The sequence below is a fragment of the Tupaia chinensis genome, unplaced genomic scaffold, assembly GCF_000334495.1.
Source record: "Tupaia chinensis unplaced genomic scaffold, TupChi_1.0 Scaffold000259_1, whole genome shotgun sequence".
In the NCBI taxonomy this organism is placed as follows: Eukaryota; Metazoa; Chordata; class Mammalia; order Scandentia; family Tupaiidae; genus Tupaia; species Tupaia belangeri.
In genome coordinates this window covers 1487888-1501456 of record NW_006159739.1, presented here as the reverse complement: position 1 = coordinate 1501456, position 13569 = coordinate 1487888, and the positions used below count along the sequence as shown (strand labels likewise).

Sequence of the window (13569 nt, the reverse complement as noted above, 5' to 3'; positions counted from 1 at the left end):
CAGCAGAAATACTGTAGCAGTCACGTTCAACTTTGGCTGCACACTAGAATCTCCTTCTGCAGAGCTTCTGAAAAATATGGTTGTCCCTCTGTGACCATAAGTTACATCTGCAGATTCAGCCAACCAGAGATCAAAAATATCCTTGGATGGGATCAGCCCTTGGTGTGGTAGTTAATGTGGCCAGATCGCACATGACTTACTATGCAGCTGGAGTCCCAGGCCTAGTGGTCTGAGAAACTCCAGGCACCTATGGATGTTTGTCCAAAATCCTGAAAGGAGGAAGAAATGGGAAGAGATTACAGAGTGACCATTTTCCATGTGGGATTGCTTTCTCACTCCCCCTTCTGTGTTTCTCTCCAACAAGGGGATGCACCCTCTGGCAAAATTGAAAAAGACAAAACAACAACAAAAAAAGCTACAACAACTATTTACATAGCATTTACATTGTATTAGGTATTTTAAGTAATCTAGGGATAATTTAAAGTATATGGGGAGGTGTGTATACGCTATATGCAAATACTATGCCATTTTATATATGGGATTTGAGTATTTTAGTATCCTTTAGTACCCTACCAATACCCAGTAGTTACCAAGGGCTAAGTGCACTGACATCTGAGTCCTATCCTCCTTATTCTGATTCAAGTGGTCTGGTATGTAGACCGAGCATCCGGATTACACTGATAGAGGAACTCCAAGAGAGAGTACAGAGAAGTACACTTTTCTTCTTTTTTCTCTAGAGACTTCTGGGAAGGAGCCCACCTGGAACTTCTGGAAGTATTTAGTGGCCCCAGATGGAAAGGTGGTAGGGGCTTGGGACCCGACTGTGTCAGTGGAGGAGATCAAACCCCATATCAAAGCACTTGTGAGGAAGCTCATCCTGCAGAAGCGAGAAGACTTATAAGCACTTTCTCTCTTTCCTCGCCATCCCCATCCCATCCACCTGTGCATGGGTGACCAATGCAAACAAAAATGGTGCTTCAGAGGGAGAGACCCACTGACTCTCCTTCCTTCACTCCTATCCCACCCACCCCATCACTCTTACAGAAGAGAGTCTAGTCTTGATTATTTGACTCAGAGAAATTAGTAGGCTCTCTTGGCTAGTGAAAGTTCTTGACCAGTGAATCAACCAACAAGAACCTCCAGCCAGAGAAAACGTGGCAAACAGAATATCAAAATCTCTGTAAAATGGGGCCAATTCCTACCTCACAGGGCTGTTGTGAGGATTAGCATGAAAAACCTGTGAAAGTACCTAGGACAGGGAATTCAATAAATGTTTTTTCCATATAAACCAAAAAACAACTTGTGATCAATTAAAAATGTGCACTAAACCTGAACTTTTAGTCAGTCGCAATTGAGGCCAAACATTTATTTGTTGTTATTGTTTTCCTGTGCGTGCATGCCCAAGATCCTGAAAGAAGAATGGAGGAGAAGGGATTATAGTGTGGACATCCCCCTTGAGGGGTGATTTCTCACTTTCCCTCTGTCTCTCTCTGGTGAGCGCATGCTCCCAATAGCAAAACTGAAACAAAACAAAACAAAACCAGCGTGAATATGTATATTTTTAGCTCACAATATTGGCCCAGCCACAGTGGGACAGCTGTGGCACACTGTGCTGTAATACTGTGTACTGGAGCCATGTGGAAGACTGGGGCTCGGTCCTCCGATCAACATCGGGGTGTGCACATGCCCGTGATCTTGGCTGAACATGCCATGAGACCCTGTTGAAGGTGCTTATCTCTTTCTTGCTCTGTTGTTTTTTTACTCGTTCATGAAATAAATCCGTTTTCAAATTCTCATAATTTGAGCCAGCTGGTGGCATGGTGGTTAAGGAGCTGGACCTCCACCTGGACAACCATGGTTCGAGTACTGGACCTCGTGGCTTGGAAATCATGCTGGTACATGTGCGTGCATGCCCAAAATCCCAGGAGGACAATGGAGAAGGGATTGCAACGTGACCATCCCCACTTGAGGGGTGATTTCTTGCTTTATCTCTCACTGTCTCTCTCTTTGTCCAGTGAATGCACATGTCCTATTGCAAAAACTTTTTTAAAAAATTACATAATTGGGATCAGCAGGTGGCATGGTGGTTAAGGGTGCTGGACTCCCACATAGCTGACCACAGTTTCAGTCCTGGACTTGGCTTGCTTTCTCATTTTCTTTCTCTCTTTCACTCTGGTCAAATTGAAAAAATAATGATAATAAATAAATATTTTTGTAATTACATAATTAAATGAGAGGGAGGAACCCAGACCAAACTGTTACTGGTGGTTGTCCATGAGGAAGTGGGGTGGTATAACAGAAGTCATTTTCTTTATTATGAATTCCTTTAATGTTTGAATTTTATATGTAAGATGTGTATTTCACTTTCCTATAAACATAAAAAGAAGCAGCTAAAACCTAAGGTGATGGGAAAAGTCACTGACCAATAACTTTCCCAAAGTCATTCTTCAGATTCGAGTCCTGACCATGTCCCTGACTCACGAAGTAAAATCGTTCCCTCTCTGCTGTCCTCCATTTTCTCACTGGACAACAAAACTGAATTTACACTTCTCACATTCTCCCTGAATGGTGGTCTCAAAGGCTGCCCAGAACAATATGAAGGCTGTCTGTGCTGACCAAAAGTCCCCTATGTAGCCTCCAGGCTACCCTAACACACCCTACTCCAGGCAGCAGGCACCAGCTCTGTTTGTGTATTTGTGTGTGTGTATGTGCACATACAGAAACCATCACAGAAATTTTTGTGATGGTCATCGTGGAATCATATTCTTTTTTTTGGGAGGGGGAGAGGTTTTTGCTATAGGGCACGTGCACTCGCCAGAAAGACAGAGAAAGACAGAGAGACAGCGAGAAATCACCCCCCCAGTGGGGATGGCCACACCACAATCCTTTCTCCTCCATTCTCCTCTCAGGATCTTGGGCATGCACACACACGCGCTCGGTGTGAGTTTAAGCCACCCTGTCCAGGACGCAAACTGTGGTTGACTACATGGGAGTCCAGTGACATAACCATTATGCCAACTGCTGGTCCCAGAATCACATTCTTCTACAGCTACTTTCTTCCTTCTACACTCGCTGTCCATCATCTGAATCTATGCCTTATCTCACTACACTCACCAAAGCAATCACTCAACTCCTTATCTCTGTGACCTTCCCCTACTTAACCTCTCAGCCACATCTGACACTGGTGACTATGCTCTTGTTGACACATTCTCTTCCGTTTACTTTCTGCCACCATCTTAGTTTTCCCCAGCTCTTTCATGTATACTTCTTTTTTCTGTCCTCTTTTAGCCACCCTTTCCCTGTTGATCTTCCCTGGCATTCTAGGCTGTTCCCTTTTCTCACTCCATCTATTCTTCTGTAGTCACACTGTTTTCCTCGTGGTTTTGACCACCACCTATGCACTGATGATACCCAAACCTCTTTCTGTATATATACTGGACTCAGTTCCACCTGTCTACTGGGCATCTCTACAGTTGCCTCAAATCATTATGTCCAGAATTAAACTCATCCTCTCTCCTTGGTATCCCATTCTCCCTTTTCACTGAGCGTTTGCACTGCCTGTCTTCCCCTTCACACACCGCTCACGTGCTCATTCACCCAGTCGCACTATATTCTGCCTTGCCTTCTCTCTCCTCGGCACAGCGCCTGACCTGTAACAGATTAAATTCCCTAGTAAGCATTTTCAGTATTAGCTCTGCTACAGTTTAGATATTAGTCCATCCCCCAGAGGTTCATCTTTTGGAATGTAGTCCCCAGTGTAATGACATTGGGAGGTGGTGAGACTTTAAGAGAAGAGCCTTGTGAGCAGTGTTTGGATTGTGGAGACAACAATTTCATGAATGGATTCGTGTTTCCTGTGAGATGGAGTGAGTTCTAGCTCTCATGAGAGGAGGTTGGTTCCTATGAGAACAGGTTGTTATAAAAGGAAGATGGCTGACCCCAAATCTCTTTCTGCAGCTACCTGCTAAACCCTCTGCTTCTGTCTCTGTCAGTTTTGTTGTAATGCAGCACCAGAGGCTGGCCTGACACCAAGCCCCAAGACTTTGGATTTTCCACTCATCAGAATTATAAACCAAATAAAGCTCTCTTTTAAAAAAATTGCTAAAAGGTGTGTGCAATCAGAGGAGAAAGAGAGAAAAGAGAAAGCACCCTCTAGGGCAGATGGCCACACAGCAATCCCGTCTCCTCACACTCCTCTTGGGATTTTGGACATCTACACACATATACCAGGGTACCTGGCATGTTTTTCAAGCTATTGGATCTGGGACTCAAACCATGCATTTAGCCTTGTGGGATCCAGCCACCTCATCTACCTCAACCACCAGACCATTGGCTGGACCCACTTACATTCTTTTTTTTTTTTTGAGAGAGAGATTTTCGCTATAGGGCGTGTGCGCTCGCCAGACAGACAGAGAGAGACAGAGAGACAGAAAGCGAGAAATCCCCCCCCAGGGGGGATGGTCACGCCGCAATCCCTTCTCCTCCATTCTCCTCTCGGGATCTTGGGCACGTACGCACAAGCGCCCGGCATAAGTTTTAAGCCACTGGGTCCAGGACGCGAACCGCGGTCGACTACATGGGAGTCCAGCGACATAGCCATTACGCTAACTGCTGGTTCCTGACCCATTTACATTCTTTATAAATCATCAAATCCTGAGACCAGCAGATGGCCCAATGGTTCCGTCACTGGATTCCCACGTAGTCAACTGTGGTTTGGTCCTGGACCTGGCTGCTTAAAACTCAAACTGGGTGCGTGTGCGTGCATGCCCAAGATCCTGAGAGAATGGAGGGGAAGGAATTGTGGCGTGGCCATCCCCCCAGGGTGTGATTTTTCACTTTCTGTCTCTCTGTCTCTGTCTCTCCAGCGAGTGCACGTGCCCTGTAGCAAAAAATCTCTCTAAAAAATAAATAAGTCACCCACTCCCAGGTATTTCTGTTATTAACACATTAGTGAACTGAGACAAGCTCCATACCTGTCCCTGACTAGACCCTCTCTAGAAATCAAAGAAAACAAATTATTTCCCTATTTCTCCAGAAACTTAGAGTCCAACTAAGGATTTTTGCAGATGCAATTAGACCTGCATTTCTGTAGAACTTTATCAGCTTTCCGCTGTTCCCAAGTCCCTAGGAAAAACATACCTTTAAATCCTTATCAGTTGTCACCCTAGTCATTGGTTAACTAGTATCTGCTAACATCTTGGTTTTAAATTAACACATTGGTTATCAGCTAACACTTGAGTAGTTAATATTTGATTATCTACTGCCATCTTAATTATCTTCTATCATCTCATTTATAAACCGAATACTTACTATTATAGATTATATCCTAGCACTTAGTAATTTAGCTATTTACTAAGCCTTAATTACAAGTCAATATTCTAGTTATTGGTTTAAGTATTTTTTTAAATTTTGCTAGAGGTCATGTGTGCTCACAGGAGAGAAACAGAATGAAGAGAGTGCCCCCCTCCATGGGGAATAGTTACACCACAATCCTCTACCTCTCCCTCCTTAAAGGAGGCACACTTACCCCCCTCTCAAGCCACTGGGTCTGAGACTTGAACTGCACAGTCAGCCATGTGGGATCTAGCCACCCTTACTGCCACACCATTGGCTGGCCTCTGCTTAAATATTACTTCTGCCCCTCAAACCAGAGATCACCAGTTAGGAGTATGAGGGGAATTCATTTTTGGCTATGGATGTGGTAAAGACCTTTGCTGGGTTTTTCTTTCATCCTCTGGAGATTCTCTTTCAACATCAATCGCTCCCAGGTCCTAAGAGGAATAGAGCTCCCATCTTAATTATTATATTTATTTGCTTCTCTGAGTTGGGCTGGAGGGTGTAGAGAGGAGCATGTGACTATGGGAGAATATCCTAGAACACTATGGTCCTCACTAAGTTCTAAGGATGCTTCAGTGAACAAAACAGCTATGTCCCCAACTGTCATGGCACTTAGAGAATAGTGGGAAAAACAGACATTTTAAAAATATGTAATAGGGGTCAGTAGATGGTGTAGTGGTTATGCCACTGGATTCCCACACGGCTAACCATGGTTCAAGTCCTGGACCAAGTGGCTTGAAAATTACACCAGGCACATGTGCATGCATGCCCAAGATCCCTGGAGGAGAAGGGATTGCAACATGGTCATTCCCCCGGGGGGTTGATTTCCAGTGAGCAAACGCACTCTAAGGCAAAAACCTCTAAAAAAAATTATTATATATATATGATAATTATTAAATAATTATGATTACGATAATTACCAGGAAGAAGTAGAGGGAGCCATGAATGTGTATAAAAGTGACACTTGACTTTTCCTAGGGTTTAAAGAAGATTTCCCTGAGGAATGACATGAAAGCTGAGAGCTAAAGTTTTAGTAAGAGTCAGGGGAAAAGATAGGGAGACCCTAAACAGGTAAGAGTGGTTTGTGCCAAAGCCCTAAGGCGGGAAGATGCTCCCTGCGATGGTGCCGATGGTGCCGATGGTGCCGATGGTGCCATGCTGCCTGGAGCCGAGTGCTAAGAAGCAGGGCTAGGGAGGTAGGCGAGGACTAGAGCATGAAGGATTCGTGGAATCTCACTGAGGATAGTGACCTGACCGTGACAGAGCCTGGCTTCCATGGATGTGGGAAGACCTTTGTTACAGCCTTAAATGTGAAAGCTAGAAATAAACCCTGAGAGAGAGGCAGACATTGAACACTGGTAGGAAAAATAGGCTGCTCTAGGGGCTGCCAGTAGGATGGGTCACCATGGAGACAGCTGTAGAAGGCAGGCTGACTCGAAACCTTCCAGCTCCAACAGGGCCAGCTTGGAGGTGGCGAGGGATTGCTGAGACCCTGGTCCCTACAAATCACCTGCTTTCACATATTCCTGGCCCCATGGACGTGATTATATTGCAGGCTTTAAGAAATACACACTGCCTTGAGTATAAGGACGATGACGACAAAAAAAAAAAAAGAAAAAAGAAAGAAAGAAAAATCTCCGCAACTTCCTGTCCTCTAGTCCTATGTCTTAACCCTCATCTATGGCTTCTGCCACTTTGTGTCAGGATAGATCTGGCTGTGGTAACAGGAACCCAAAGCAAACAGAGTCTCAAAGGCAAAGTTTATTTCCATTCCATGTGAAAATCAGACCTTTCCTCCATTCTAAATATTCCTCGGGCTTTGGCTCTGCCAGCCCCACAATGTTCCCATCTTCCCCGTGACCCAAGGTAGCCAACCACTCAACCACATTGCCTTACAGGCACCACATCACATCCCACAGGTCCGAAGAACTTGTCACATAGCCACATTCAGATCACCAGGAAATAGCATTTTTATTCTATGTGGCCATGTGCCCGGATGAAAATTGGAGGTTCCATTAACACAGAAGAAGGGGAGAACAGATGTTGAGGGGGTGGAGACAAGTAGCCATTTCTGCCTTACACCTTAACATCTTTCAGATCTCTCCTCTTTCCTTTTTCCCGTTGTTTCTTGCCTCCAACAGTCTCTTATTTGAAACTGTGTTTACTTTGTGTTCCTATTATAGCAGCCAAATCTCTGTCCCAACACAGTGATAGAAGCCACAGCTAGGGCTAAGATGTGGAGACTAAAGGGGATGTGGGATGTATCATCCTGTAGTTCATCTCCTAGGCCCCAACTCCCTCCTCCAATCCTTTCTCCACACGGCAAGGTGAATGACTCCCTCCTCCAATCCTTCCTCCACACGGCAAAGTGAATGATGCTCTATTAAGCAGATCTGAGCATACGACCTGTCTGTTTCAGTGTGCCTAAGGCCAAACTGCACATCCTGCTCCCTGCCGTGCCCTCTTCCCATTGCACAGATGGAAACTCTCTTCCTTGCCTTGATACTGTGTGCCATTTCTCCATTATATTCCTTGAGCATAGCAAATATCTGGCCCACAATAAGTGTTCAAAATGCATTTGCTGGGGCCAGCAAGTGGCATGACAGTTAAGGTGCTGGACTCCAACATAGCTGACCACTGTTCGAGTCCTTGACCTAGTGGCTTAAAAATCACATAGGTGGGGCCGGCAGGTGGTGTGGGGGTTAAGGCACTGGATTCCCACATGGGTGACCGTAGTTTGAATCCTGGACTGGGTAGCTTGCTTTCTCACTTTCTCTTTCTCTCTCTCTGGTCAAATAAAAGTAAATAAATAAAGTTAAATAATTCTTTTAAAAAAAAAAAAAAAGAAAAGAAAGAAAATCACACAGGTGCACGTGTGTACATACCTAAAATCCTGAGAAGAGAATGGAGGAGAAGAGATTGCAGCATGGCCAGCTCCCCCTGCACCCCGCATGATTTATCATTTTCTCTCTCTCTCCCTTTGTCCCTGTTGCTATTTCTCTCCTGTGAGTACACATGCCCTATGGCAATACCCTAAAAAATAAAATGCATTTGCAGACTGACTGACCTCTCTGGCATCTGTGTCTGTTTCTGAATGTGCGTGGAACCCTTGGAGCCCCTGCAACAACTAGGTTCCCCCTGAAACATTAAAATATTCCCAGTGAGGGAGTAGACCACTCTGGGTGAGATGGGAAAGCCCAATCAGAAGGCCTCTTCTTTTTTTAGAATATGAATAACTCTTCTCCCATCATATGACCAACTGAGCCCTGCTCGCTTTTCTTCCAAGGAAGTCCCAGGGCCACAAGAGATCTGGTATTAGTAACAACTTTATGGGACAAACTTATATTAAAAAAAATAGGGGTCAGCAGGTGATGTGGTGGTTAAGGCGCTGGACTCCCACATGGCTGACTGCAGTTCAAGTCCCAGACCTGGTGGTTTGTTTTCTCACTTCCTTTCTTGCACTTTCTCTTTCTGGTCAAATTAAAATAATAATAATAAACAAAATAAATACTTTTTAAAAATAGTCTTCTTTAAAGGGCCAGGTAGTGGCACAGTGTGACACAACTGGGCCCACATAGGAAAGGTCCTGGGTTCATGGTCCTGGGACCTCCCTGAGGGCTCCAAGTACACATACATGTTGCCTGTCATCTGGGCTGATACTCGAAGTGGAGAGCAACGTGAAGACCCTCTACCTCTCATTTCTCTCTCTCTCTCTCTCTCTCTGGGAAGAAATAATGGACTCAGATTGAGAATCATACAGTAGAGAGCTAAACTAGACAGCTCATAGGACCCTTACAACTCTAGGAAACAATGAGTCTAAAATAATTCTAATTTGCCTAGATCTTCTCAGTGAAAGTAGAAACCCTGCTCTGAATTACAGAATAAGAGTTAAGAACAATAATTAGGGACCTATAGATGGTGTAATGGTTATGTCACTGGACTGCAGTTTGAGTCCCAGACCTGGCAGCTTAAAACTCACACCAGGAAAATGTGCACCCAAAATCCCAAGAGGAGAATGCAGGAGAAGGGATTGCAGCGTGGCCATCTCCCCTGGGAGGGGGGTGATTTCTTGCATTTTGTCCCTCTGTCTCTCTGGCGAGCACACATGCCCTATAGCCAAAAATCTTTCTTAAAAAAAAAAAAAGAACAATAATTAACAGGTGAATAAATACAACAAAGGTCAATATCCCTTACTGTGTAATTTGGGATAGTCATTTAACCTCACTGAACCTTCATTGCCTCATCTTGCTGATGAAAGGAAACAATTTTATCTATTAATAATAAGTGCTAGGCACTGTGCTAGACACTTCCCTCTATGCAGGGATTTAATCCTCACCTAGGAAAATCAGACAGAATAATGTTTGAGAAGGCACTTTGTAAGTGAAAGCAGGCTGTAACAAACATGAAACAGTGTTACCATTAGTATAACACCTGTCTGCAGCTGATTTCCTTTCCTGACCTTTAGCAGGGAAAGAAGCTTTGCTAGCTCAGACATATTACAGAGAAAAGACATTGTCTAGTACTCTAAACCATAGAGCAGCAATTCTTTTTCTTTTTTTAAGTATTATTTTATTTAACTTTATTGATTTATTTTAATTTGGCCAGAGGACAGAGCAAAAGAGGGAAAGTGAGAAAACAAGCCATCAGGTTCAGGACTTGAACCACAGTTGGACATGTGGGAATCCAGTGCCCTTAACCACCATGCCACCTACCGGCCCCTAGAGCAGTGGTTCTTAACCGGGGTGTTTTTGCTCACCAGAGGCTATTTGGCAATGTCTGGGAACATTTTTGGTTGTTAAAACTGGATATGGACATTACTATCATCCAGCAGGTAGAGGCCAAAGATCCCACTAAACATTGCACAATGCATAGGACTGCCCTCCTCCCCTGCAGAGAAATATCTGGCTCAACATGTCAGTAGGTTGAGAAATCCTGGTCTAGAATGCCGCAGAGCAGGATTCATATCCCAGCTCTGCCACTTAGCAGCTGGGTGACTTAGGCAAAGTACTCCACTTCTTTGAACCTCAGTGTCCTCGTCTAGGACATGAGGATCATAACGGCACCTATCTCACAGACTTACTGTGATGAGAAGATAACAACACACCCATAAATAGCACTCTGCAGTGTCTGCTGCACAGTAAATACTCAGTAAGTGATCAGTCTTCCTGTGGTTATGTATTACTATCCACATTTGAAATATGAGCAAATCGGGGCTGGAGGTGGTATGGTGGTTAATAAGGGCACTGGACTCCCACATGACCAACAGCAGTTCAAGTCCCGGACCTGGCAGCTTGCTTTCTCACTCCCCCTGGTCAAATTAAAATAAATAAAGTTAAATAAAATAATTCTTTAAAAAATAATAAGGAAAATGGAACCAGCATGTGGCATGGTGGTTAAGGTGCTGGAATTCCTACATTGCCGACTGTGGGTCAAGTCCTGGACCTGGTAGCTTGCTTTCTCTCTCTCTTTCTCTGGCCAAACTCATGTGAAATAATAATAATAAATAAATAAAATAAATAATGCTTTAAAAAAATAATTATGAGGAAATTGAGGCTCAGATAGGGGAACAGTCCAGGTCAAGAGAAAAAGTAATTTCTATTTATGAGGTTGACACACTTCTTCAACATGTAGGTACATGCTTTGGTTTCTTTCCTTCCTCCCTCCCACCCTTCCTTCTTGTCTCCCTTCCTTTCTCCTTCTTCTTCCCTTCTCTCCTTCCTTCCTTTCCTTTTTTTTTTTTTTTTTTTTTTTTTATTTTTCCAGAGTTTCCATACATTTCTTTTTTTTAATTTGCCAGAGATTGCATACACTTGCCAGAGAGAGAGAGAGAAAGAGAAAGCACTCCCCAAGGGAGTATGGCCATACTACAATCCCTTCTCCATCTCTCCATCTTCTCTGGATTTGTGCCTTTGTGCAGACAAGAAGAAAGTGTCCCTTCCTTTGGTCTGCTGTGCATATGTGCATATGCATCCAGCATGCTTTTCAAACCACCAGGGACAAGATTCAAACTGTTTGGTCAGCCATGTGGAATCCACCTTCCTTAACTACCTGGCCATGGGGCCAGCCCCATGGCTTCAGTTTTCTTTGTGTGGATCTAACATGGGACACAATTCTCGTTCTCAGTAAAGTGGAAGGAGAAACAGAACTAACCTTTGCTGAGTGCTCACCTACCTGTAGTTCATCCCTATGAGGTAGGTATTAGAACTTCCATTTCACAGATGAGGCTTAAGTGAGATGTCCAAGATCACCCAACAAGTCAATCGTCAAGTAGAAGCAATGGTGTGGTCCCAAAGTCCTTGCCTTTCTTTCTATCCCTGGACTCTGATCACACTCCAGTTGAGACAGGGAGGATTTAGAGTTGGAGAGACTGATCCTGGGAGAGAGCCAGACATTCACCCCACCTTGCAGAAGTCTTGGAGTAAGTTCCAGAAGTGGCTGATCTTGGGCTGAAAAAGAACCATGAACATGACATTTGCTTAATAACACAGAAAGTGCTGAACTCAGTTGAGACCAGAGAAGGAGGTAGTCAAAAGAAGAGTTCCCTTGGGCCTTCAGGACAGACAAACCCAAGACAAATCTGTGTCTGCCCTTCCTGATGGGTCTCTGCATAAGTAACCTATCCTCCTTGAGCCTCAATATTTTTCTATATAGAATATCCATATTTCAGAATTATTTGTTCATTTACTAATTCCTTCCTCCAGGCATGGTTGACCCATATGATCATACAAGTTTTTAATTTTTTAGTTCATTTATTTATTTCTTCCATGAGTGACAAAGATAGAGAGATGGCACCCCCAACAGGGTCTTGATGCTGTTATTCAACCCCAACTTCAGCCACACCAGATCACGAGCATGTGTGAGCCCAGTGTCCTAAAAGCAGTCTCTGGACGTGAACCCAGAACTTTTCCATGAGTCAGCATCTCAGAATGTCATATTTTACTTCTGCACCATCTGGCCTCATCATGTAAGTTTTGAAGGTGTTCAGCAGAAGGGACAAGTAGGGACAGAAGTGTAGCCCAGACTGATTACTAAGCCTTGCCTTTGGCATAGAGCTACAGCAGACCAAAGGAAGGGACACTTTCTTCTTGTCTACACAAAGGCACATGAAGGCACAAAGCACAAGGCAGCAGCCCTGCTTCGAGAGCCAGGCCCTCAGCTGAAGGCTGTGAAATCAGGGGAAAGTGAGTACAACCTCTATTTTATGGGTTTCATTAATATAAAATTCAAGAACACTCAAAACAAATCTATAGGGACAGAGAACAGAGCAGTGGTATGCAAAAACAAGGCTCAGGGAGAGGAACAAAGGGGCAAAGCAATGGCGACAGATGATGAAAACGTGCTGCATTTTGAGTGTCATGCTGGTTACATGGATGTACATATTTGTCAAAACTCACCAAGCTGTACACTTAAAACAAGTATTGTTGGGACCAGCAGTAGGCATAATGACTATGTCGCTGGACTCCCAAGTAGTCGACCGCGGTTCAAGTTCCAGACTCGGTGGCTTAAACTCAGGACGGGCGCGTGTGCGTGCGTGCCCAAGATCCCGAGAGAAGAATGGAGGAGAAGGGATTGTGGCATGGCCATCCGCTCAGGGGGTGATTTCTCGCTTTCTGTCTTTCTATTTATCTCTGTCTTTCTGGTGAGTGCACACACCCAACATAATAAGGCAGAATGGAAAAACAGGTTCCAGAAGAATACATGCAGAATGATGATATGTATTTAAAATTTAATCACATGCAAAGCAATTTCACACATTCCTCAAAGATTCATACGTATTCCAAAACATAAATAAGAGCTGGGATAAACGCCAAGTCAGGAGACCAGTCACCTCTTGGTGGAGTAGGGAAACTTCAGCTCGGACTGATCGATTTTTTTATTTCTCAAACCGAGTGGAAGGTACATAGGTGCTCTCTGTATTATTCTTCACAGCATTTTCTCTTTTTTTAAAATAATTGTTTTATTTATATTTATTTATTTATTTTAATTTGACAAGAGAAGGACAGAGTGAGAGAGAGAGAGAGAGAGAAAGTGAAAAAACCACCAGGGGGACTCAAACCACTGTCAGCCATGTGGGAGTCAAGCACCCTTAACCACCACACCACCTGCCTATCCCCTTTATGTCATTTTCTGTGTCCAAGAGATTGTGTAGCGGGGGACTGGCAGGTGGTGTGGTGGTTAAGGCGCTGGAATTCCCACATGGCTGACCACTGTTTGAGTCCTGAACCTGACGGC

At 44.1% G+C, this 13569-nt stretch overlaps 2 protein-coding genes across 2 annotated transcripts in view; one reads left to right on the top strand and one right to left on the bottom strand.

Moving 5' to 3' along the window:
• GPX7 (glutathione peroxidase 7) overlaps nucleotides 1-1312 on the top strand; it is a 4772-nt gene extending 3460 nt beyond the window's left edge. Inside the window, exon 3 of the mRNA XM_006149387.3 lies at nucleotides 738-1312. Coding sequence (XP_006149449.2) covers nucleotides 738-901 — 164 coding nt within the window. The 3' untranslated portion in view covers nucleotides 902-1312. The remainder of the gene's footprint in view (nucleotides 1-737) is intronic.
• TUT4 (terminal uridylyl transferase 4) overlaps nucleotides 1-13569 on the bottom strand; it is a 210706-nt gene that overhangs the window by 193262 nt on the left and 3875 nt on the right. The window contains exon 2 of the mRNA XM_014588140.2: nucleotides 11509-11783. The gene's annotated coding sequence lies outside the window, so the exon portion shown is untranslated. The remainder of the gene's footprint in view (nucleotides 1-11508; nucleotides 11784-13569) is intronic.